At 42.1% G+C, this 25,310-nt stretch overlaps 2 protein-coding genes across 10 annotated transcripts in view; both read left to right on the top strand.

Annotated features, from left to right (window-relative positions):
* Nucleotides 1–14,630, top strand: part of LOC110533866 (neurofibromin-like) — an 80,222-nt gene extending 65,592 nt beyond the window's left edge. For 2 of the 7 annotated variants that reach the window (XM_090186596.1, XM_090186593.1), the window contains 15 exons: nt 247–388; nt 807–908; nt 1,303–1,443; nt 1,607–1,733; nt 1,810–1,941; nt 2,633–2,768; nt 2,912–3,069; nt 3,286–3,408; nt 3,519–3,640; nt 3,807–3,907; nt 5,038–5,180; nt 5,293–5,339; nt 5,424–5,640; nt 6,856–6,973; nt 9,917–14,630. In XM_090186596.1, coding sequence (XP_090042722.1) covers nt 247–388; nt 807–908; nt 1,303–1,443; nt 1,607–1,733; nt 1,810–1,941; nt 2,633–2,768; nt 2,912–3,069; nt 3,286–3,408; nt 3,519–3,640; nt 3,807–3,907; nt 5,038–5,180; nt 5,293–5,339; nt 5,424–5,640; nt 6,856–6,973; nt 9,917–10,076 — 1,969 coding nt within the window. In that variant the 3' untranslated portion in view covers nt 10,077–14,630. Of the gene's footprint in view, nt 1–246; nt 389–806; nt 909–1,302; nt 1,444–1,606; nt 1,734–1,809; nt 1,942–2,632; nt 2,769–2,911; nt 3,070–3,285; nt 3,421–3,518; nt 3,641–3,806; nt 3,908–5,037; nt 5,181–5,292; nt 5,340–5,423; nt 5,641–6,855; nt 6,974–9,916 lie in introns of all 7 variants that reach the window. The other 5 variants (XM_090186595.1, XM_090186592.1, XM_090186599.1 and 2 more) reach the window with 3 other exon arrangements.
* Nucleotides 14,631–15,071: 441 nt separating this feature from the next.
* Nucleotides 15,072–25,310, top strand: part of LOC110533865 (uncharacterized) — a 29,734-nt gene continuing 19,495 nt past the window's right edge. For all 3 annotated transcript variants that reach the window (XM_021618425.3, XM_036990246.2, XM_090186600.1), the window contains exons 1-3: nt 15,072–15,225; nt 19,972–21,442; nt 21,944–22,128. In XM_021618425.3, the coding sequence (XP_021474100.2) occupies nt 20,002–21,442; nt 21,944–22,128 (1,626 nt within the window). In that variant the 5' untranslated portion in view covers nt 15,072–15,225; nt 19,972–20,001. The remainder of the gene's footprint in view (nt 15,226–19,971; nt 21,443–21,943; nt 22,129–25,310) is intronic.

The following is a 25,310-nucleotide window of genomic DNA, read 5'->3' as shown; positions in this document are numbered from 1 at the left end:
ATACATGCTTATCCAGAGCGACTTACAGGAGCAATTAGGGTTAAGTGCCTTGCTCAAGGGCACATAGACAGATTTTTCACCTAGTCGGCTCTGGGTTTCAAACCAGCAACCTTTTCGGTTACTGGCCCAACTCTCTTAACCGCTAGGCTACCTTCCGCCGTCAACTTGACTGACTTTCATAAGGCATGCGTATGAAAGTAGTCTGTGTATTCATCCGCTCTCTCTCCTTTTCTCTCCCTCTGTCAGGTTTGCGTTCCAGTACAACCCATCCCTGCAGCCCAGAGCCCTGGTGGTGTTTGGCTGCATCAGTAAGAGGGTGACCCACGGCCAGATCAAACAGATCATCAGGATCCTCAGCAAGGCCAGCCCCCTGCTCAGCATAGACAGGGTCTGTGTCCCATCACTCGGCCCTGTTCCTCGCTACATTCTGTCATACATAGAATTAGGACATGCATCTCATTGAAACCACTTGAATGACTGTACTGTATCTTGTGAAAGACAATGGTCAGTGCAATTATTTTTTTTAAAGCAGCGCTGTTGTCAAAATAGAATATCACTTCAAGTAACCGTGCTTCCATCTCGTGCACTTTTTATCTGCCAATTGGCGTTCTAAATCTACAGACATGACCTCTACTCTCGTGGGAACGTTGCAAGTCTTTGAATAGATTCTGCTACAAGTTTTGGAAGTAGTTGTGAATGCTGGAGCAGTGTCTGATCCTGTCTCATTAGGGTCTGTCTGTTGAAAGATGCTGTGTGTAGCATAACCTGTGCTGCGCAAACTGAATTGACCTGTTGTCTGTCAATAGGGTCTGGAGAGCTGTCTAAAGGGACCTGATAACTACAACAGCCAGGTGTTGATAGAAGCTACAGTAATAGCTCTCACCAAGCTGCAGCCTCTCCTCAACAAGGTACACACACGAAGACACAGATGGCCGATCAAGGGATAATTTAAGAGATGGATGTATTAAATGTTCTGGTGAGCTAACTTATTTGTGTGTGCGTGCGTATGAACCACATTCTAAAAAGTAGAACCCAAAGCTCCTTCTGACACGCAGAGAGAGCAGAGAGGAGGGAAGTTATTTTGGCCCTGCCTGTATGTGGTAAATAGGCTGCTGATAGATGGTAGATGGTGGCAGTAAATTGTCGTGTGAGACACGCTCTGACTGCAAGTGTGTTTGTTGGTGGCTCGCCTACGCACAGGGCCCTGTGTGTGTGTTGGATTGTGTGTGTGTGTGTGTGTGTGTGTGTGTGTTGGATGGTAGTAGTGGTGAGGCTAAATAACAGCTTCTGTGTTTCCTCCAGGACTCCCCCATGCACAAGGCTCTGTTCTGGGTGGCCGTGGCTGTGCTCCAGCTGGACGAGGTCAACCTCTACTCTGCCGGCACCGCACTGCTGGAGCAGAACCTTCACACACTGGACAGCCTCAGGGTCTTCAACGACAAGGTACTAAACACACAGACAACTTTTCAAAAGGATGTTCTTCCACAAACCTTCAGCTCAAACATTCACACTTTTTTTGGGGGGGGCCAGGTCTTCTCACTGTTTCACTTTGATTTAATTATTTACAAAAACATGTAAACCTTATCTTCCCCTCTTTCCCCTGTAGAGTCCAGAGGAGGTGTTTATGGAGATCAGGAAGCCTCTGGAGTGGCACTGTAAACAGATGGACCACTTTGTGGGCCTCAACTTCAATTCCAACTTCAACTTTGCACTAGTGGGTCACCTGTTGAAAGGTAAGTAGGCGGGGGTGTCTAAGCATTGGGTCGGCATGGTTGAGCTCTTTCTCTAACCAACCACGTCTCTGTCCAGGGTACAGACACCCCTCCCCCAACACAGTGGCGCGGACCATCCGGATTCTCCACACACTGCTAGCCCTGGTGGGAAAACACCTCAACTGTGACAAGTTTGAGGTGAACACCCAGAGTGTGGCGTACCTGGCAGGTGAGTTCAGGAGGGATCCTTAATGAAGCCATACTACGAATATTTATGATTGATTGATTTTTATTTATAAAAAAAAAATAAACCTTTTTCTCCCCAATTTCGTGGTATCCAATTGTTAGTAGTTACTGTCTTGTCTCATCGCTGCAACTCCCGTACGGACTCGGGAGAGGCAAAGGTCGAGAGCCATGCGTCCTCCGAAACACAACCCAACCAAGCCGCACTGCTTCTTGACCCAGCGCGCATTCAACCCGGAAGCCAGCCACACCAATGTGTCGGAGGAAATGCCGGGCACCTAGCGACCTGGTCAGCGTGCACTGCGCCTGGCCTGCCACAGGAGTCGCTAGTGTGCGACGAGACAAGGATATCCCTGCCGGCCAAACCCTGGACCAATTGTGCGCCACCCGCAACAGAGCCTGGGCTCGAACGATGCAGTGCCTTAGACCACTGCGCCTTAGACCACTGCGCCTTAGACCACTGCGCCACCCGGGAGGCTATTGATTGATTTTATTATTAGAGTGTCTTGCATCTTCAGGATGCCCATGTTCATATTGACTTTAAACAAAAGTGATTTTCGTTCCTGCCTCCCGGGTGGCGCAGATTTTCATTGATATTCTTAATTTGCATGCCAACGGTTTCTGCGTAAAAAAACAAACTGATCTCGTAGTGAAATGACGCCTGTCTGTGTGTGTAGCTCTCCTCACTGTTTCAGAAGAGGTCCGCAGCCGCTGTAGCCTCAAGCACAGGAAGTCCCTGCTCCTCTCGGAAGTTACCATGGAGAATGTTCCCATGGACACATACTCTGTGCACCACAGCGACCCCTGCTGCAGGTGAGTCTACAGGGCTGCCTGCTGACAGAGCAGCTGACTGAAGATTAGTTTCAGCTCTCTGTATTGTACAATGTCAAAAAGGAATTGTACGGACAATATGTGTTCACCTTTCATGAATGTTTTGTTTTTCCCTCCTGTGTCAGGACTCTTCGGGAGAGTCAGCCGTGGACATCCCCCAAGGTGTCAGAACGCTACCTAGTGGCTCATTACTCCTCGGTGGGGCAGATCAGCCCCCGCACACGCAAGTCCATGAGCCTGGACATGGGCCAGCCTTCCCAGGCAAACACTAAGAAACTGCTGGGTAAGACACCTGTCAATCATTCTGCACTGCTAGAGATCAACAGAAGTGTTTTATCAAGAGAGAACTGGTCAGAGGGAGTTAGCCTATAGACATGATGACCTAGATATCCATAGAGAAACCACCAGGTCTATGCTATTTTAGGTATTGTTAGTGTTTAAGTGAATTGACCTGTGTGTTAACATGGCCATCATGTATTTTTCTATGCTGGCTCACCAGGCACTAGGAAGAGTTTTGATCACTTGATATCAGACAACAAAGCACCAAAGAGGCCAGATATGGAGTCTGGCATCACTACGCCACCAAAGATGAGGAGGGTGGCGGAGAACGATTATGAAATAGGTGAGTGTCCAGGTCAGTGTCCGTCTCCTGTTCACCTGACACTTACATGTTTGTGGCAGGGATGCTAGAGGTTTGACACTGACTCATGTGTCTCTCTCTCCATCCCACAGAATCGACCCAAAGAATCTCCCACCACACCCTGAGGAAGGTGTCTGTGTCAGAGTCCAACGTGCTGCTGGATGAAGAGGTTCTCACAGACCCCAAGATCCAGGCTCTGCTGCTCACGGTCCTGGTGAGACCACTCGCTCAGCTCTCCTCCTCCACCTCTGTCTTTCTCTGTCTCTCTCTCTCTTTTAAACTCCCTCTCTCACAGTTCCTTGTCGTTAGTTTGTGCCTATTTCTAACATGCTGGTGTAAAGGATCTCACTGTTCCTTCCTGTCTTGCCTCTATGCTACAGGCTACGTTGGTGAAGAATACAACAGATGATTTTGACCAGAGAATCCTCTACGAGTTTTTAGCTGAAGCTAGTGTTGTCTTCCCTAGGGTCTTTCCAGTTGTGTAAGTGTTTCATTTCAACACAATAAAGCCATGAACAAATACATACAGTATCAGTCTAAAGTTTGGACACCTACTCATTCAAGGTTTTTTCTTTATTTTTACTATTTTCTACATTGTAGAATAATAGTGAAGACATCAAAACTATGAAATAACTTCTCCATGCATCACGGTGGGAACCACACATGTGGAGAGCATCCATTCACCTACTCTGCGTCTCACAAAGACATGACTGTTGGAACAAAAAAATTCAAATTTGGACTCATTAGACCAAAGGACAGATTTCCACCGGTCTAATGTCCATTGCTCGTGTTTCTTCGCTCAAGCAATTCTCTTCTTATTATTGGTGTCCTTTAGTAGTGGTTTCTTTGCAGCAATTTGACCATGAAGGCCTTATTCAGTCGATGTTGAGGTGTCTGTGACTTGTCTGAAGCATTTATTTGGGCTGCAATCTGAGGTGCAGTTAACTCTAATGAACTTATCCTCTGCAGCAGAGGTAACTCTGGGTCTTCCTTTCCTGAGGCGGTCCTCATGAGAGCCAGTTTCATCATAGCACTTGATGGTTTTTGCAACTGTACTTGAAGAAACTTTCAAAGTTCATGACATTTTCCAGGTTGACTGACCTTCATGTCTTAAAGTAATGATGTACTATTGTTTCTCTTTGCTTATTTGAACTTTTCTTGACATAGTATGGACTTGGTATTTTACCAAATAGGGCTGTCTTCTGTATACCTCCCTTGTCACAACACAACTGATTCTTTCAAACACATTAAGAAGGAAAGAGATTCCACAAACGAACTTTTAACAAGGCACACCTGTTAATGAAAATGCATGCCAGGTGACTACCTCATGAAGCTGGTTGAGAGAATGCCAAGAGTGTGCAAAGCTGTCGTCAGGGCGCAGGATGGCTACTTTGAAGAATCTAAAATATATTTGGATTTGTTTAACACCTATTTGGTTACTACAAGATTCCATATGTGTTATTTAATAGTTGTGATGTCTACAATTTAGAACATAGTAAAAATAAAGAAAAGGCCTTGAATGAGTAGGTGTGTCCAAACTTTTCACATGTACTGTATATTCCTGTTAGTGTGTACACAAGCCTTCATATCATGTTGTGGTCTTCTTTCCAGTCACAACCTGCTGGACTCGAAGATCAACACCCTCCTCTCACTGTGCCAGGACCCTAACCTCCTAAACCCCATCCATGGTATCGTGCAGAGTGTGGTTTATCATGAGGAGTCACCCCCCCTTTACCAGCCCTCCTACCTACAAAGTGAGAGTACACCCACTCCTCCCCCTCTCCACACACCATTACAGTTAGAACTATGGGTTCTGTGGTGAAAATGTCCATTTATTAATAGTTGTTTCTTCACTTTCTCTCTCAGGCTTTGGGTTTAATGGTCTATGGAGATTCGCTGGGCCCTTCTCAAAGGTGAGCAGACAAATCGTTTGCCTCTTTAGAGTATGGAAGGTTTATTGTCTGTTTAACTTCCTTTCCATTCTGCTGTGCACACAGCAAACCCAGATCCCGGACTACGCTGAGCTGATAGTGAAATTCCTGGATGCTTTGATTGACACGTATCTGCCGGGGATCGACGAGGAGACGAGTGAGGAGTGTCAGCGTACGCCCACGTCACCCTACCCCCCGCCGGGCCAGAGCCAGCTCAGCATCACAGCCAACCTCAATCTCTCCAACTCCATGACCTCACTGGCCACCTCCCAGCACTCCCCAGGTCTGCACACACATACAGTACACACACACAGAGATAGCCAAATCTAGCCCTTCTCTCAACAGTTTTTATTCTTTCAAATTAACTAGCTGTGATGCTTTACAGTAGACTCCATCGCAAACTAAATAGACCTTTGACCTATTTGCGTTTTGTCGTCATCATAATAATATTCTGGCATGTTAGGTCTTTCCATTTGACCAATCAAGAGACTCAACATGCACTAACGAATACATAGAATTAAAGGGAAATATAAAGTGTCCATCCATTTCCCACTGAATTCAACCTCACCTGAAAAGTTCCATCCACTATATTTAAGCAATAAGGCCCAAGGGGGTGTGGTATATGGCCAATAAACAACAGCTAAAGGCTGTTCTTCTGCACGACGCAACACGGAGTGTCTTGATACATCCCTTAACCGTGGTATGTTGGTCATATACCACAAACCCCTGAGGTGCCTTATTGCTATTATAAACTGGTTACCAACGTAATTCGATGAGTAAAAATAAATGTTTTGTTATACCCGTGGTATACATTCTGATATACCACGGCTGTCAGCCAATCAGCATTCAGGGCTCGAACCACCCAGTTTATATGTAACGTTACATGGTGGGTTCACCAACTTGGTCCATGTGTACAGCTGATTCTCTCTCTAACCCGGCATGATGTTTTTAGGTCATATTTTATTATTTAGTGTTCATCATAGACATCTCATTCATGTTTTTGTTCACTTTTCTTTCGCCTCATTTGATGTGCTGGATGCGGTGTAGTTTGTAGACGATCTCCAACTTTGTCCCGTTTGAGGTCCCCCAAGGTGGTGCCCCCCAAAATGATGGATACAATTAAACTATAGAGCTGCAATGGGCAAATAGTGTCTCAGCCTATAATATGTGCATTAGTGGTAACAACTTATTTATGTATTGTAATGTCATACTGTATGTCTTTACCATTTATTCAATTTTATACTTTTGGAAATGTTTCATTATTTGTTTTCTTAATTTAAGAAATTTTTGTCATTTCTGCTATGCCACTATTTGGATGAAAGAATGAGCCCCCTTTTTCTCATACCACTTTTCTCACGATTTATTTCTGTCACTGCTTTGTTAAGTTGGGTTAAGTGTTGTTTTTGTTAATCATGTTGCTCTTTGTTTGATGTCATTCCTCTTTTTGGGTTGCCATGGACACTCACTCCTGTTTCTTTCCCACTCTGTGTCTGTGAAGCTTCTCTGCCTTGCTCTAAGTCTGCTGTTTTCGCCCCACACCACGTCCGGCCAGGTATTACAGCCCCTCCTCCCCATGCTGCTCCTCACTCCCAGGCACACGGCACAGCCTCTCAGAGGTGTGTGGGGTAGCAGAGGCCCATCACAAAGCCCAACAACACTACGAGTATTTGTGATGGAAGTTGATGTACATCATGTTTCAATGCCCATACACCGTATGTCCTGTTTGAACAAAACCAGTGGGGAACCTTGACTATAGAACCTAGGCCTTCAGAGGGCCAAAAAAATATTCCAATACGTTGTATCAAAATCAAGAAAAGAACAGAAAACATAACATCTCTTAATGCGCCCGACACATCTTCTGTAGTCAAACTGTTCTAGTTGTAGTGAAGGAAGAGCAATGCTTTTTGATGATATTATGAATGAATCAAATAGGCCTGGCCGCGCTTTGGGCTCCCGCACACACAGAGACAGAACCAGCATGGACAGTGGACACAACATAACACAAAACATTAAATAATGTAACCAGCAAAACCAAAAACACACTGTTTACACTACCTATGGTAGCCTAACACCACTATTGCCAATAGCGACGACAACCGTGTCGCATCAAAGGTGAAAGGCTCGGAGTGCTGATAGGACAGCGACCGTCATATCTGTGCACTCCATGGCGCTGAAAGGAGAGCGTTTTGGTGAAACACAGACACGGATGAGAGACAGGCTACAGCAGTCACACGCAGAATCAAATAACGTTAAAGAATTAGCAGCCCATTCACTCTAGTAGGCCCCATGAAATCAGAACAATACAAAAGCACAACCATTTCATTTAAAAAATGTAATTAACAAACCAGCTATTACTTCCACGTTCATCACACTAACTGGTCATCTAAAGTTTAAACGCAACACTGTTTTACAGTCATTATTTTCAAATAGATATCAAACAGGAAGCGAGCTGCAACCAAAAATGGTGCCACTCACCAGATGATGATAATTTGTAAACAAAGTTTGAGAGTTAATCTTGAAATGGGGAATATTAACGAATTAGCAACAACATTCACCTTCAAGTTGAAAACAGCTGCTGCAGCCGCTGTCGCCGTTGTAACACTACCACAACACAAGCTAGCTAACATTGTCACACTACCACAACACAAGCTAGCTAACATTGTCACACTACTACAACACAAGCTAGCTAACATTGTCACACTACTACAACACAAGCTAGCTAACATTGTCACACTACCACAACACAAGCTAGCTAACATTGTCACACTACTACAACACAAGCTAGCTAACATTGTCACACTACTACCTCACAAGCTAGCTAACATTGTCACACTACTACCTCACAAGCTAGCTAACATTGTCACACTACTACCTCACAAGCTAGCTAACATTGTCACACTACTACCTCACAAGCTAGCTAACATTGTCACACTACTACCTCACAAGCTAGCTAACATTGTCACACTACTACCTCACAAGCTAGCTAACGTTACTAGTGTTACACCTCGATCACACCTACAGGTTATTGTGTTTTGGTACACCAGCAGTACATTCATTTCCCATGGAACGCTGCCTTGCAGAATTGAGTTGCAGGGGCAGTTGCAGTGCGTTCTGTGCCAGTGGTGGAAAAAGTACCCAATAGTCACATTTGAGTGAAGGTAAAGATTCTTTAATAGAAAATGACTGAAGTAAAAGTGAAAGTCACCCAGTAAAATACTAATTGAGTCAGTCTCAAAGTATTTGGATTTAAATATACTTTATTAAAAGTACATGTGATTGCTCAAATATACTTAAGTATCAAAAGTAAAAGTATAAATCATTTCAAATTCCTTATATTAAGTGAACCAGATGGCACAATTTTCTATGTTTAATTATATTTACAGATAGCTAGAGGCACACTCCAACACTCAGACATCATTTACAAATGAAGCATTTGTGTTTATTGAGTCCGCTAGATCAGAGGCAGTAGGGATGACCAGGGTTTTTCCCTTGATAAGTGTGTGAATTTTATTATTTTCCTCTTCTGTTAATCAATCAAAATGTAATGTACTTTTGGGTGTCAGAGAAAATGTATTGATTAAAAAGTACATAATTTTCTTTAGAAATGTAGTGAAGTAAAAGTTGTCAATTATAAATAGTGTATTACAGATGTACCCTAAAAAATGGCTTTAGTACTTTAAAGTATTTTTACTGAAGTACTTAACACCACTGGTTCTGTGTGGTGCATACATTGGATTTTTTGAAAGTATGCATCAAATTCTATGCGTAGATGGCTTGACAGAAATGGTAGCAGAAAAGGTGAATTTAACTTTTGTTGCACACATCCAGATGAGGCTGCATACCATTTTGTGCAATGCCACTAGAGGTGTTTTGGGCGTTAGTGTTGGAAACTACTGCTTGCACCACAAGATTTTAAACGGTCCCACCCTTTGCAAGTCAAAATATTTCACTGTCACTTCAAAATCTTCTCTGATACAGTTGAATGGTAGAGGCCTTATGTACAGCTTTTTAAGACTTAGCCAATGGCTGGCTGAGCTAGCTAGATTTTTCTACCCCGAGACCACCAAAGAAAATCCTGATTGGATATTTTTTTCTCTTCACCGTTAACACTTCTCTTTCCAACACAAACTGAAGAGATGAAGTCAGAAGATAATTACATTTATTGTAAAGATTTAAATAGAAATAAAAATATATTTCAAAGAATGTATATATATTTTTTATAAATCCTTAGGCCTTCCCTGATGGCCCTCGTGGTTCACCACTGTTCAAAATACAGAGCAATCCTATGGCAGAAGTTAGTGCACTTAGGTCAAAAATGGTGGATTTGTTTTCAGCCATTGGTTACATGGGTTCACTGCTCCCCCTGCTGTTGGATTTGTAGCTTTACAATCCCTGTGTTTTTCACAGTATTGATAGCCATATAAAGGTAATTACATTTTGTTTTTCAGGTAGATAACTTAAAAGCGTTTGCATTACTTTAGAATTATAGAATAGTTTGTAATGTATTAGTGTGACACATTATACCTGATGGCCTGTGTTTGGCGTGTGTCCTCCGGCAGGAATCGACAAGGAGAATGTGGAACTCTCTCCGACCACGGGTCACTGCAACAGCGGACGCACGCGCCACGGCTCTGCCAGCCAGGTGCAGAAGCAGCGCAGTGCAGGCAGCTTCAAACGGCCCAGCATCAAGAAGATCGTATGAGAGAGGCCCACCACTAGGACCCCTTACTGGGGTCGCCCACGCCAGTCATCATGCTGCACTTTTACTCCAACTCTCCTCTCTCTTTCTCAGCCTTGATTCTCCTCAGTTTCCGTTGTTTTTTTTGTTGTTTTTTACCCTAAACTGTCCAGTCAGCCATATTTGCTTGACGATCAAGAACTCTGAATATGATGCAGTTTTGTTTATGAAACGGTCAGTGTATGAGATGTCATTGAGAAAGAGTCTGGCGGTTATTATGTTTTGTGTATTTTTGTCACATCGGAATCCTTTTTTAAAAACAGCATATATTGAAAGAAAGCATTAACATTGACAACACAGCAGTAAAAGTAGGGAACATTGTGTCTGAAGCCATTTTGTTGTCTTGCTTCTTTCTGGTTTTAATTTTGTTTCATAATGACAAAGTATTACGAGAAGACCATTTCTGTGATTTGCACAATTTTCTGTAATTCAACATGCTTGTACGTTTTTTTTTTTTTTTTTGTCTTTTCTAAGTGGTGTTTGTAGGACATTTTTCTTCAAGTTGAGAGAGCTTTGCCAATGGGGCTGAAAGACATGAAAGGACAAGCTGCAGATGCATCTCATTGGGACACATGGCCACGAAGAGGCATTGTGCCTTGGGACCCAGCGTTGAGAAAAGGGATCCCTCGCACCCACCAGAGAGACGCTACAGAGGGAGAGCACTACCCTGACACACACACACCATTGTGGAGGAAATTGCTGAATACCCTAAACCCTCCTGTAGTAGCAACATCTGTGAAAAGCATGACTAACAACAGACATTAGTGGTTTACTGTGTTATTGGGGGCTGGACTATCAATTGGCCCTGTTTTGAGCTGTGTCGGGGACAATCTAATAATGGCCAAGCCATGTGTCTTTATTGATTGTCAAAGCTGTGGGGATTTCTGTTTGGCAGTATTTTTATTCCCACATGAGTCAGAGAGCGCCAACTAGGCGGCAGGGCGATGTTTATTGTCATAAGTCTTGTCCTAGAGGCAGAACTGAGCGATTTTCCCCTTAGATAGCCCAGCTGTAAAGTCAAAATTGGCTATATTGTAAAAAAAATCATGAAAACGTGCTAGATTTGATGATTTTGTGGCTGTGCCAGCTAGTGACCACTGTGGGGCTGCCTCTAGAACTAGATTTGTGATGGGAAAAACGCTAACCTGCCAGGTGGGCCACTCTGGTGTTGGAGGACAGCAGCCCTGCAGGTTTCAGAGCTTTCGCATTTAATCAGCACCCTATTCACGTTTTATATCACTATGTCAAGGAAAGTAAAGGAGGAAAATCTAGAAAACAGGAATAGAGATTGTCCTATGTCAGAAATTTGGATTGGACATTTGAAATTGTCCTTAGCTTTGAGATTTGAAATATATCTATAGTGGTAGTCTTTCTCAGTAATAATTGTTTCATTCTTGCCCCAATTTACTGTTAACACATACAAACCATAAACATGGGAGGTTGTTTTGTTCATTGTGTGCCTTTTCTAGGGTTTTCAGATGTTTATAATGAAATGAGAAATGAAAAAATTGCTTCATACAGCATTAAAGGTATTGTAGATGGTTACTCTGCATAAATGTATATTTATATATACAGTTGTATTGTAAACAATACCTTATGAATGACAAGCATACAGGCATTATTAATCTGCTGCCTGGTATGGTTAAATATTTATGTAGAACGTTAACATTCGGTACCTCTTGTCAAAACAAGTATTCACACACAAATTCCATGACACTAGGGACCAGATTTGCTGAGTGAGTGCATGTGCAAATGTTGCACCTGTTTTGTCAAGAGTGAATGATATTGAAGTCAGAACAGTGATGGCTTTTATGTTTGTTTTTATCTTTGTTTTAGGGAAATTGGTGCCAATTATGTTCTGGTTCAAAAGCTTTAGTAAATCTGTCCCTGTTTATGATGTAAATAGTACAATAAGGTATTTGTTATATAGTAATTACAATGACATAGTTGTGATTTGTTTTAGTGAGCTTTGAATTTTATCATTGCAAAAGTCTGATTTAATTTGAAAGATTTGAGATTTGAAATATGGATTAATTAAACTATGGTTGTAATTAATCACCTCAAGACACACCTGCTAAATAGTGTTCTCCATGTTTAAAATCAGCATAAGGAAATAATGCCAAAAAATAACTTTGTGCGGGATTGAGACTATGGTTAGGCTGTCTGTTCGCAGATAGAACTGTGTGTATTTGGGAGTACAGCTGTACAGGGTGTTATTGGCCCTTTTGCCATTGTCTTCCCCTCATTAGTCCGTAGTGTGGCATGTGTAAAGGTTTAGGCAGACATAGGGGTCAGTTCCATGATGCAGTGCGGCAGGTCCTGGGATGCTGCACCAAAGACTGGCAAATCTGTTCGGTAGTTTTATCATTGTTGACTTTCTCTCAGCCTTTGCAGTTGGTCCAGTAGGCCTTGCACAGATAGACGTGTGGCAAACAGAGACGTTCCTTTCTCTAACAACATGGTGCAGTTTGTTAGGCAGCAGAGGAGTTCTCTGGTCACACCATTCAATTTCCTTGTGGAGCCTGGTTCCTAATTTCTGCTGTTGTGTACCAAGAAACCAACCAGTGCCATACATGGAGTTTCTCTGAAGTCATGGTTGTTTCAGAAGCTTGTGCCAACTCCTTCAGAGTTTTTCGTAAATGTGCTTGTTAACATTGATGTTAATCCTGGGGTCAAACACAATTCCATTAGACATTTTTGACTTGCTTTTGGGAAGGCCAGCGTGTGCATTAAGTGAATTATGTAAACTGAGTAGGAGTCGGTGTATAGAGATGGGTTAAGGGAGGATATGAAAACTGACAGTTTTAGTTGTTCACCTACATCCAGACATTTTAACAATCAACAACCATGCTCAACCCTACATTTATTTTCTTATTCTATTAATCTGGTTTCGATTGGACATGATGACCACAAGAAAATGAACAATGTGCACACTTTTTTTCCAAAATCAAAGTGTGTTGGTGCTGTTGAGAGGTAATGAACCTTGTGTAATGAAGTTGATTCCAAATGCCTAGATTTTGTTTACAAATGTTAATATACTTGAATCAGGAGGCTATATGTCAAGAAGAAGCAGTTCCTCATCATGGAAAGGGGAAAAAAATGTTTTTAGAAGTCAAATGGAACAAGTTCACCAAACACAACATTTCAAAAGATGAAAGGAAACCAAAGTTTAGGAACTGCAATATAGTACACACACAAACTCGGAAACTACTGTGTTTGATAAACAGTCCTCTGAGAGAAGTCTAATGTACTAATCCACAACTTAGTTTGCTTTCATATGGGGGTGAGAGATGATTCAAGTAGTGAAAGAGAGATGGAACAAGCTATGAATCAATGCAAACCATAATGTTTTCTTTTTGTATGTGCTTTTTGTACATTTAATGATAATTATAACCACAGCATTCTTCATAATGTGCTATGATGTGTGTATTGTAAAACAAACATTTTATTTAGTTCTGGCCTCATCAGACTTTAGGAACTACAGATCTCTGTTTCTAGCTCATATGCTTTTAAGGATAAACCCAACCAACTGATTTTATTTGTATTTATTTTACAGTGTAAATCAGACAGAGCACACTTTGTATATTCAATGGATCCCTCTATCAGTGTCTCTTCATAAAGGGTAGGCCAGAGGGAATGTGTTTGCCTTGCTTTTACTTCATGGAAATGTGCCACTTTAAAGAACTGAAAAGAATTGTCCTAATTTGAGTGAATTGAACATTTGTCTGTTCATGTGAAATTGAAAATGGTCACTTGAAGGCTCTAAAATGTACTAGCAGTAGCTCAGGAGAGACAGTATTATAGATAGCAGTTAACCACTTTGTTCAATGCAAGGATAAAACAATGTCAAAATAGCTTTTCTCCTCAAACATTGCTTTAATATACAGTAATGGCCTATTGGTCTTCCTTTTAAGATGGTAAAGCATAGAAATGATAGCTGAAAAGTGTTGGATGCAGAGCACCGTACCACCTGTTATCACACCATTTAACAGACAAAAGTATTGGGAGCAGAAACTGTCTCCGAAAGGTCGACTGAACTCTCTGTAAATGTATTGTAGGTTTTCATCATTCTCAACTGAAGTCAATTGTGTCTTGCACTGGTGTGATATCTCTTAATTTGGCACACATCTCAAGGTTATGCAAAATATTTTTAACCATTGGCCACTGTTTTACTGTTTCTTTCCCTCATGTTTTATGCAGTAAGCTCCACCTCTGTAAATAATTTTGTGTAAAAATTGATAAAGGTATATTTACTACACTGTAAATACATGTGATGATATATTGTATTATTTAGCTTTTTGTAAAGCAGTTAGTTGCTGTACATGTAAAACATACAAATTGAATGATTCTAGTGTTAGTAATGATAACCTCTCTCCATCATGTCACTGCATTGTGTCATTAAATATATTGAGGAAAATAAAGGTTTAAATCGAGGATATAGATGACTGTGTACTCTAAAACCTCCACTGTATGATCGGTTGCTGTCCTCATCTGACATTTACAGATGTTGCCCTAATAAATCATTTCTGTCCAAACTTTGGCTGCTGGTGTCAAACTTGTAGATCATAGCATTTGTGTGCTTTTGATGGTTGTTTAATTTATTATTTAAAAAATGACTAACCTCTACCTCTGCACCTCATTGTCATTAATAGTAAAATAAAAGGTGTAGACTACCTGCCACTCCGCCATTATTGCTCATCAGCATGCGCATGAAACCGGCCGTCACTAGTTACCACAGCCACAAAATCAGAATTACGACTAAAACCCAAGCCCTCTATTTCTACAAATTATATTCTTAAAATATGATTTTAAACCTATCCTTAATCACACTGCTAATCTTATGCCTAACCCTTACCTTAAATTCATGATTCTTTGTTTGTTTTCATACATTTTTACGGTAGGCTTTACCCAATTTTGACTGGTTGTGGAGGTGACAACCTATGAAACCATGCAGTCTCCCTCCCTGGGCAATACTATCGCGAGGGTTGATTGGCTGCAGTATTTGGAGCAAAGCTGCTGGACTTCTAAAAGTGACTGTGTGCTGAAAGAAACAGGTGGAGATATCCAAGCGGTAGCTGGAGCAATTTACTGGTGTGCTGTTATATAGCTAAGCGGGATATTAAAAACGTGGTAAGTAGATCTCTAGCTACCAAATGTTAGCACTCAAACTGGTGTACAGTTTGTTTGGCTAACTATCAACCTCATCTTGCACCAGTTTCAAATGCATTGCATGTCAATGGGGAGAAACCAGAGGAAACGTTCGATTGTTGCAAGCAAAGATGATCGCAAACATCTCTGCTTTGGTAACTAGCTAACTTATCTACTTAGCTAGCTAGTTACTTCTAACTGCGGAAATTAAAGTGGGAGCTAGCTAAGGTTAGCGCTCTTAATTAGTAACACTCTAGCTAACTAAGTAGCGAGTTGTCCAACGCACCTGATTCCCATTTAACACATTAGCCGGTCAGAATGACAACTGCAGAGGCCAACATTTGGTGATGGTTATATTTCGGCCGTGCAAATTAAGGATGAAATGTCAGTGTCTTTTGGGGGAAATAAACTGATGCTGATAGCTGTCAGTGCAATATGGATGCGTTTACACAGGCAGCCCAATTCTGATATTCTGTTGACCAAGCAGATCTGATGTGAAAAACCTAATGTGATTTGGTCAATTAGTGGAAAAACATATTTGAATTGGGCTGCTTGTGTACACCAGTTTGAGTGCCAATCAGTTATGTTTAGTTTTTATCAGCCTCATCAAAAACTCGGGCCACAGGTTGTCTTAGTTTTTTAAACATTGGCTAGTCAGACCATTTGGGGCGGCAGGTAGCCTAGTAGTTAGAGCGTTGGACTTGTAACCGAAAGGTTGCAAGCTCGAATCGCTGAGCTGACAGGGTAAAAGTGTAGTTCTGCCGCTGAACAAGGCAGTTAACCCACTGTTCCTAGGCCGTCATTGAAAATAATAATTTGTTCTTAACTGACTTGCCTAGTTAAAAAAGGTAAAATAAAAAAAGTAATACTGTTCCAGCTGGCTAACAGCAGCTGATAGCTGTTCCTAAAGGCGCTGTTCCCAAAGGCTGTGGTAAATGGCAACTGAATTGCGAGAAAATTCGCCTTCCTGCGGTCCTGGTTGTTGTCAGCTCAACTTGAATGTTGTCATTAAAACATTGATTACTAATTGGTCAACCATGCGCTATAGGGGGTGATACGTGCCAGAATTAGGCATCATAAAGCTACTGATACTTCTCACAAAGTCACGCGGTAGCCGCTCAAGACTTCAGCTAATTTCCTCTTTTGGAGCCTCACGGGAGCGAGCACCACGAACCGTGCTGCTTGCGAAACTGCTTGAGTTTTGCCGCACTACTCCCATTGAATTCTAAAACCTTTGCCGCGGCCCATCTAACTGCCCTTAGGTACTATAAAGCATAGCACAGTACATTTTCGACCAGCCTTTACTTGGCAACACTTCCTCAATTCCTGACTTAGAAGACATGCGTGGTCTTCTAACCTTCCATGCAGATGGTTTGTCTCATTGATTGAGACGGGTGGATGTCCACACCAAAGTGCTGCATGTCATGAGCGCCATCTAGAAATCAAGCCGTGAGTTTAACAACACTCGCCTGTCTTGACAAATGAGAAGATTTGAAGTAGACAAGATGGCGACGTACACATTGTTGGCTTACTTCATGGAACAAAACAATTATTTTATTTAATAACCACCTGACCCAACTATGTTGTCTTCCAAGTCGGGAATTCAGGAAGTATAGCTGGAAATTCTGTGCTATGCTTTACTCTGCCAACGGCTATCAGCCATCAGTAGTAATGGTCTGACTAGCCAATGTTTTTAAAGCTAGTTATTTCAGTTGGTCCATGCTTGCTGACATGACTTTTTGACCTAATGCAAATAGCTAGAGGTCCCTCAATCCTGTTAGGATAATTAGTTAGGCATTAAATAGAAACTGTTTCCATGTTTACCATTGCTATTTTCCTATGCCATGTACTGTCTCGTCTTTTCTGACACCACCTTCAGTTTACTGTTACATTCATTATCAAAATTGAACAGCAACACTCTAGGCGCATGTTAATAATTGATTATACCTTACAAGGATTCAACCAATGTTATCGATTCATAAGTTTAGCCTACAATTCAATATAAACAAACATACTTTAGCAAAGACCACAGTTGGATTATTATTGACTGTGCTGTGGTCTTGCTGCGCAGCAGAGGAAATTAAGCACTTAGTCCTATCTGTATTGTTTTGTTGTCAATTTTTGTTATTGACATAGCTTTGTTCTGTTCAATATTCTCTACCTGACATAGTACTTTAAATACCCTGATTCATGTTCAGTTCAAAAGAATACAAGATGAAAGATTGCTGACACATTAACCTCTTGGAAAAATAACGTTCAAAAAGTAAACGGCCTATTTCTCAGGACCAGATGCTAGAATATGCATATAATTGACAGATTAGGATAGAAAACACTCTAAAGTTTCCAAAACTGTCAAAATATTGTCTGTGAGTATAACAGAATTGATATTGCAGGCGAAACCCTGAGAAAAATCAAACCAGGAAGTGGCTTCTATTTTGAAAACTCCATGTTCCATAGCCTCCCATTGCTCCATTTAAAGGGATGTCAACCAGATTCATTTTCCTATCGCTTCCTCAAGGTGTCAACAGTCTTCAGACATAGTTTCAAGCTTTTATTTTGAAAAATTAGCCAGAATGATAACATCTCGTCAAGTGGTCACATGAGTTTGGATAGGTATTGCTTTTCCCTCTCCTACTGTGAAAGACATTTGCGGTTGATATATTATCGATTTATATATTTTAAAAACAACCTGAGGATTGTTTATAAAAAACGTCTGACAGGTTTCTGTGGACATTACGGATATTATTTGGAATTTGTTTGCGTTGTTGTGATCACTCTTTCCTGTGGATTTCTGAACATAATGTGCCAAACAAACGGAGGTATTTTGGATATAAAAATAATCTTTATGGAACAAAAGGAACATTTGTGTAACTGGGAGTCTCGTGAGTGAAAACATCTGAAGATCAAAGGTAAACAATTCATTTGATTGCTTTTTTTTTGATTTTCGTGACCAAAGCTACCTGATGCTAAGTGTACTTAATGTTTTGTCATGCGATCGATAAACCTACACAAACGCTTGGATTGCGTTCGCTGTAAAGCATAATTTCAAAATCTGAGACTACAGATCGATTAACAAAAGGCTAAGCTGTGTTTTGCAATATTGCATATTTCGTGAATCTGAATATTTTTTGTAATATTATTTGACTGAGGCGCTATGCTATTCAGCGGTTGCTGATGACAAGGGATGGGTAGCGTCAAGAAGTTAAACCAATGAGGGTTCTGAACTTTAAATGGATACTTTTATTTGGCAATGAGGCCCGTTATCTACTTTCCCATAGTCCGGTGTACTTGTGGATACCATGTTTTATGTCTCTATCCAGTATGAAGGAAGTTAGCATTGACTCGCGAAACTACATCTAACTAGCGTTACCCAATGACTTCCAGTCAGTGTGCTATCTGCTAGCATGCTAACTCTGGGGAAGTAAAGGGCATCATTGCCAAAATCCTGAAGTATCCCTTTAAAGCCAATTATCTCCATCTTTTTGCAGATAGAACCTCTATAATCCCTAGCTCTCTATTTATACAGTCAGAGGGCTAGTTGTTGAGGGTAGATATTGCTGAGCATGGGACGTTGGGGCCTGTCACTCCCCTTTCCTGTTGGTTGTGGAGAGGATGCCCTGCAAATGGAATTAGATATTGAGCATAGTTTTGGAAATCCTCTGAGGAATACTAAGACAGGGCTGTCACATGAACCTGCTTGTTTGTCAAACATTTAGGCTACACCTCTTCTCCTGTCTCTAAGATCACGTTCATAAATGAACTGCTGTAGCCTATAGGCATTTGTTTTCAGAACCATATATTTGCGTGGCTCAGATGTTTGATGCTATTAATGGTTATTATTCCTTTGTTTTGTGGGAACTTGAAACGAACTCTAGGAAATAAGAGCTTTCCTCCTTGAAGATGAGTACTAGAGTATTTTCCACAGCACACCCTGCCTGGCACTTCTTCCATGAGGGTCAAAGTCAAGTCACACAACGGCCCTCTGAGACTTTGCATATGTGACGGTAGGGCTGGCATGCCTGGCGAGAAGCGTAGCCAACTTGTCCGTATGCCAAAACCTGAAGGTCACAGGCTTAAGTGGAACTGCAATATAGTGTGAATGAATGGCATGCCTTTCATGCTCACCTCTTTTTATAATTCTCTACCAAAAGGTTGAGTCAACCTGCATGTAGGACAGCCGGTCAGGGTCTGGCCAAACTGCAAACAATACTTCTAGCTTGCTACACTGTATAATCTTCTGTTCTGTGGCAAAAAACTATTGGGCAACATAATTACTGATATTTAGCCTATTGGTTAAACAACAGATAATGACGGATAAGTTGATTCTCCCCACCACAGTAGGTAATAATGAGTGAGTTTCTATTGGTAATGCACCACTCTGGACAGTGGTGCATTACCATTGTCCTATCAGGGCCCGGACCCTTAGCCCCAGACCCAGCTTCCCAAAGTTAACTTCTGCACAAGTGTGCTTTGTTCGCTGCAATCAGATGCTGTCACTATGACCTGGCTGCTAATGGGATTGCTGCTCAGAGGGGTGGTGTGGTGGAGACTGAGTTTTTTTTTTTTCTCTCACTAAACTAGAATAGTGTGGCCATGCTCCCTTAGCCATCCCCTCAATGGTATTTTTATCATCAGTGCTTCACACCTTTCTAGCCCAGCTAGAAGTAAAGAGACTGGGCGTGTTGTGATTTGTTTTTATGGTGTTAACTTGTGTATGTCTCTTCTCAGGTGTTGCTGTTAGCAGCAGGAGATTAGGAGATGGTGCTGAGGCTTCAATCCGTTCTGGTCCTCTCCCTGTCGGGAGTGTTGGCTTTCCTAGGCCTGTGGTGGTACACCTCTCGGAAGAAAGAACAACCCACTGACAAGGATAAGACGACCACAGACCAGGCGCACCTGTCCTCCTCCATCAGAGACAGAGGTATTGGTGTTGTGGAGAACGGCCACTCCACTGGAACAGATCGGGACAGGCACGCAGTGAGGAAGAGGTCGTTAGTGGAACAGGAGCGTGTTGATTGTACAAACACACAAGCGGCAGCAAAGCTGGCTAACATCCCACTCTGCCAATCACAACCGGAGGAAACTTTTGTGGCTGCAGAGTGTCTGAGTAGAGGCCTCGATACTACTACTGTGAAGCCCGTTACGGAGAGAACTGAGTCTTCAGCTCAAGTACTCCCAGAGACTGCACCTAAGAGCCAAGCCCAGGGGGGACCTGAGAAGGATATAGCATTACAAAATAAACACCAGCCATCCTCTGATGAGGAACAAGTTTCTTGTATCTTTGACCTAGGCTCTAATCCTAACCTTGGTGAGAGTGCAGGCCTAACGCCACATGCACCGCCGCTCTCTGAGACGCTGGAGGACACTACAAACAGAACTTTCAACAAAGAGGCTGCAGTGGAGGTTCGACTAGACCCAGGAGAGGTTAGACTGGACCCAGAGGGAGAGGTTGGAGAAGACAAGATAACATTTTGTTTTGCAGAGATGAAGCCTCTAACCGATCTGGCTGAGAACTGCCTCCTCTCCAAAGACAACCTATCTATCCTGCCTGCTGTGGAAGAACCAACCTGTGAGTCAAGTCTACAGGATGTCACCTGTCTGGCTTCTCCCATCAACCTCCTCACCAGTCAGGTGTCCCCCTCAAGGCAGCCATTGGGCATTCTGATATCACCTCAGAAGAAAGACCAGTCTGAGGAGTGTGAACTTAGCAGGAGTAACACAGAGGAAATTAACCAGCTGGCGTCAAGTCTGATTACTGACGTGGTCTCAGTAGCAGTGAGTCAAGTCCTGAAGGAAAGGACCCTACTAGAACATAATGTTGGGCCTCTCTGTAACAGGGACCCCTTCACATCCCCAGATATCATCTCAATGGGTAACAGTGAGACTGGGAGAGAGATGCCTGGTCTATTGCAGGAGGATCAGTGTTCAACAACTGGCAGGGAGAACATATGTTCATCTCCTATAGTCTATGAGGATGTGAAACATGACTGCAGCAGTAGAACTGCGACTGAGCAAGCAGAGCTAGCAGAAGATTCTGCAGTAGGTGATTCTGGCTCCAGCTCAGGTCATTCCAAGGAGAGCTCCAGTGGTGAGGACTCTAGCCCCAGTGTGAGCCTGCAACCACCCAGGGGACCCGCTGAAGGACTGGGGGCCACCAGCATGGCCCTCCCTAATGGTCACAGGACAGAGGTGGCTGTTCCAGGTGAGTCGCATCATAGCAGATTTTCAATTTCTCACAATATATCAGTATCTTTCTGTTCAAGCTGACCGGTCCCCTTTATTTCTTAGTGTTGCGGTCACACACCAGTGGCTGGTGTCCTGTTTTAGCTCTGCCTTATGACTTCAGGACTGATTTTACTGCAGTGAAGAAATTTCTTTATTTTGCAATACTCTAGCCTGCAGCTGCTAGAGTTCCCATATAGAATGTGAACCTGGTTTAGTCTCAGTACTAGCTAGACACCATACCGTAGACTGTTTTTACAGTTGCTGATGAGGGAACATTCCCCTGCATGCTAATTTAACTTTTTGTATTGCCTTCTTGGTGCAGTATTTTCAGGTAAGAGAACTCTCGCCATGCCAGAATGTTTTCTTTCTCCCCTGTTACTGTTGTATGTGGGTGTTTTGTGTGCTGCTGTGTTTGCGAGGTTACATTGTGTACACAACACAAGTGACTGTTTTTAGTGACTGATCCGTACTGCCCCAGGCTCTGGTGTGAACAGCATGGACTCTGTAGACCGTTACGTTGAACACGAAGCCAGGGACAACCAGCATATCAACAGTCCAAGTCCGCTAAGTCAACTGCTGAACACCGATCAGCAAATTGAAAAATACATCCAGAGTTACAACAGCAGCCAGCCACCTACAGTTTGGGACATAGAGGTGCCAAAGGTGAGTCTACCTCCCCTGTCTAACCCTCTCATCACTTCACCACATTACTGATAATATATTTTCTCTGGCTACTGTTTGCAATGTTAGGTTCTCTAATGTCGGGGATTTTTGGGCTTGTAGTAGAGACTTCAAATGTTGGACGCTATAGTCTTGAGCACCTAGTTAAATTGTGCTTAGGAACATAAAAAACATAATCTCTACATAGTTTAACTAGTGAGAAATATATACAAAAGCATGTGGACACCCTTTCAACTTTGTGGATTCGGCTATTTCAGCCACACTTGTTGCTGACGGGTGTAAAAAATTGGGCACACAGCCATGCAATCTCCATTGACAAACATTGGCAGTAGAATGGCCTTTCCGAAGAGCTGTGACTTTCAACATGGCACTGTCATAGGATGCCACCTTTCCAACAAGTCAGTTTATAAAAGAGCTGCCCTGCTAGAGCTGCCCTGGTCAACTTTAAGTGCTGTTATTGTGAAGTGGAAATGTGGTAGGCTACACAAGCTCACAGAACGGGACTGCCGAGTGCTGAAGCGCGTAACGTGTAAAAAAATAAAATAAAAAAATAAAATAAAAAGAATAATAATCTGTCCCTACAGAGTTCCAAACTGCCTCTGGAAGCGACGTCAGCACTAACTGTTCGTCGGGAGCTTCATGAAATGGGTTTCCATTGCCGAGCATCCGCACGCACACAAGCCTAAGATCACCATGCGCAATGTCAAGAGTCGGCTGGAGTGGTGTAAAGCTCGCCGCCATTGGACTCTGGAGCAGTGGAAACATGTTCTCTGGAGTGATGAATCACTCTTCACTGTCTGGCAGTCTGACGGCCAAATCTAGGTTTGGCGGATGCCAGGACAACACTACCTGTCCAAATGCGTAGTGCCAACTGTCAAATTTGGTGGAGGAGGAATAATGGTCTGGGGCTATTTTTAATGGTTCGGGCTAGGCAACTTATTTCCAGTGAAGGCAAATCTTCTTGCTACAACATGACATTCTAGACGATTCTGTGCTTCCAACTTTGTGGAAGGCCATTTCGTGTTTCAGCATCACAATGCCCCCATGTACAAAGCGAGGTCCATACAGAGATGGTTTGTTGATCAGTGTGGAAGAACTTGACTGGCCTGCACAGAGCCCTGACCTCAACTCCATTGAACACATTTGGGATGAATTGCCTAATCGCCCAACATCACTAATGAACGTGGCTGACTAGAAGCAAGTCCCCGACGCAATGTTCCAGCATCTAGTGGAAAGCCTTCCCAGAAAAGTGGAAGCTGTGATCGAAGCAAAGGGGGGGGGGGGGACCAGCTCCATATTAATGCTTATGATTTTGGAACGATATGTACGACAAGCAGGTGTCCACATACTTTTGGTCATGTGAAGTGTGTTTATAAAACATATGTACTACAAAAATCTTATTAAACCTAATTTAAGATATAGAAAAATAAATATCTAATGCATTTATATTACGCTACTTTTCATGTGGACAGTATGTGTTACTACATTACACAAGCAGCTGTTTTTGACCACATCAAATTGGAGGGGAATTGCACCCTTTTTACCTCTGATTGGGGATGTTGGTATAAAAGTTTATAGTCAACATGATCAATTGCTTAAAACAGATCAATATTATTATACCTCCCTGACCAAGGCCCTTCTCCCCTGATTGATTTGGCCGGCGGCCAGCTCTAGGTCTTCTAGAGCCTCTAGTCTTGGTGGTTCCAAACTTCTTCCATTTAAGAATGCTGGATGCCACTGTGTTCTTGGGAACCTTCAATGCGGCAAATGTTTTGGTAACCTTCCCCAGATCTGTGCCTCGACGATCCTGTCTCGAAGCTCTACGGAGTGTTCCTACGACCTGACCTCATGGCTGGGTTTTTGCTCTGACATGCACTGTCAACTGTGGGACTTTTTTATATAGACAGGTGTGTGTCTTTCCAAATCATGTCCAATCAATTGAATGTACCACAGGTGTATTCCAATCAAGTTGTAGAAACATCTCAAGGATGATCAACAGGATGCACATGAGGAAACAGGATGCACATGAACTCAATTTTGGTTCTTATAGCAAAGGGTCTGAATACTGAATAATGTTTATTTTAAATTTGCAAACATTTCTTAATCTGTTTTCGCTTTGTCATTATTAGGTATTGTGTGTAGATGTAGGATTTTCTTGGTATTTAATCAAGGCTGTAACAATGTGGAAAAAGTCAAGGGGCCTGAATACTTTCCGAATGCACTATATAGGTTATTCCAAGTTTCCCAGTGGCTTTTGTATAATGTATGTTTAAACGACACATTTAACCCACAAAAATTGCCCCCGTTGTATTGTTTTCACGCAATATGCGTGATATAACAAAAGTTTGACCAGGTATTGTTCAGAACAGGTTTTTTAGATGGACGATACATTGGAGATAATATACGACAACTAATAGAACAACATGAAACATCTAAGAAGCCAGGCCTGGTATTCATAGCAGGTTTTGAAAAGGCCTTTAATAAAGTAAGGCTGGATTTTATATATAAATGCCTGGATTTTTTTCAATTTCGGGGAGTCTCTTATTCAATGGGTAGAAATTATGTATAGCAACCCCGGCTGTAAAATGGTAAGTAGAGGCTATATATTTCTCAGAGCTTAAAAACTGGAGGGCCATCCTTAACAGGTTTTCTCAATTTCTGCCTGAAAACATACCCTAATCTAACTGCCTGTAGCTCGGGCCCAGAAGCAAGGATATGCATATTCTTGGTGTTATTTGAAAGGAAACACTCTGAAGTTTGTGGGAATGTGAATTGAATGTAGGAGAATATAACACAATAGATCTGGTAGAAGAAAATACAAGGAAATAATCAGATGTTTACTGTTGAATCTTTGAAATGAACAAGAACAGCCAAACATTCAGATATGATGCTGGGGATCATTTCAAATAAGAACATAAGTGGGCAACAGTATTTGACCAAAGTTTCAGACGGATACCTTCAGGAATGAGTGCGGTATATGCCATTGAGCATGAAGTCACCCAGGTGTCCCTCACAAATTTTCCAAAATGTGCCCAAATTAGTACATTGCAAATAACTATATACAAAACATTTATTCTAACATACCCCCCAAAAATATATATTTGAACAATTTAAAAAAATAAAATAAAAAATAATGGGAAAAAAAATGAATATTTCTAAATAAC

Source organism: Oncorhynchus mykiss, chromosome 10 (assembly GCF_057628025.1).
Source record: "Oncorhynchus mykiss isolate SJ-2025 chromosome 10, ASM5762802v1, whole genome shotgun sequence".
In the NCBI taxonomy this organism is placed as follows: Eukaryota; Metazoa; Chordata; class Actinopteri; order Salmoniformes; family Salmonidae; genus Oncorhynchus; species Oncorhynchus mykiss.
The sequence above is the reverse complement of the archived record's forward strand: the minus strand, read 5'-3'. Positions and strand labels throughout refer to the sequence as shown.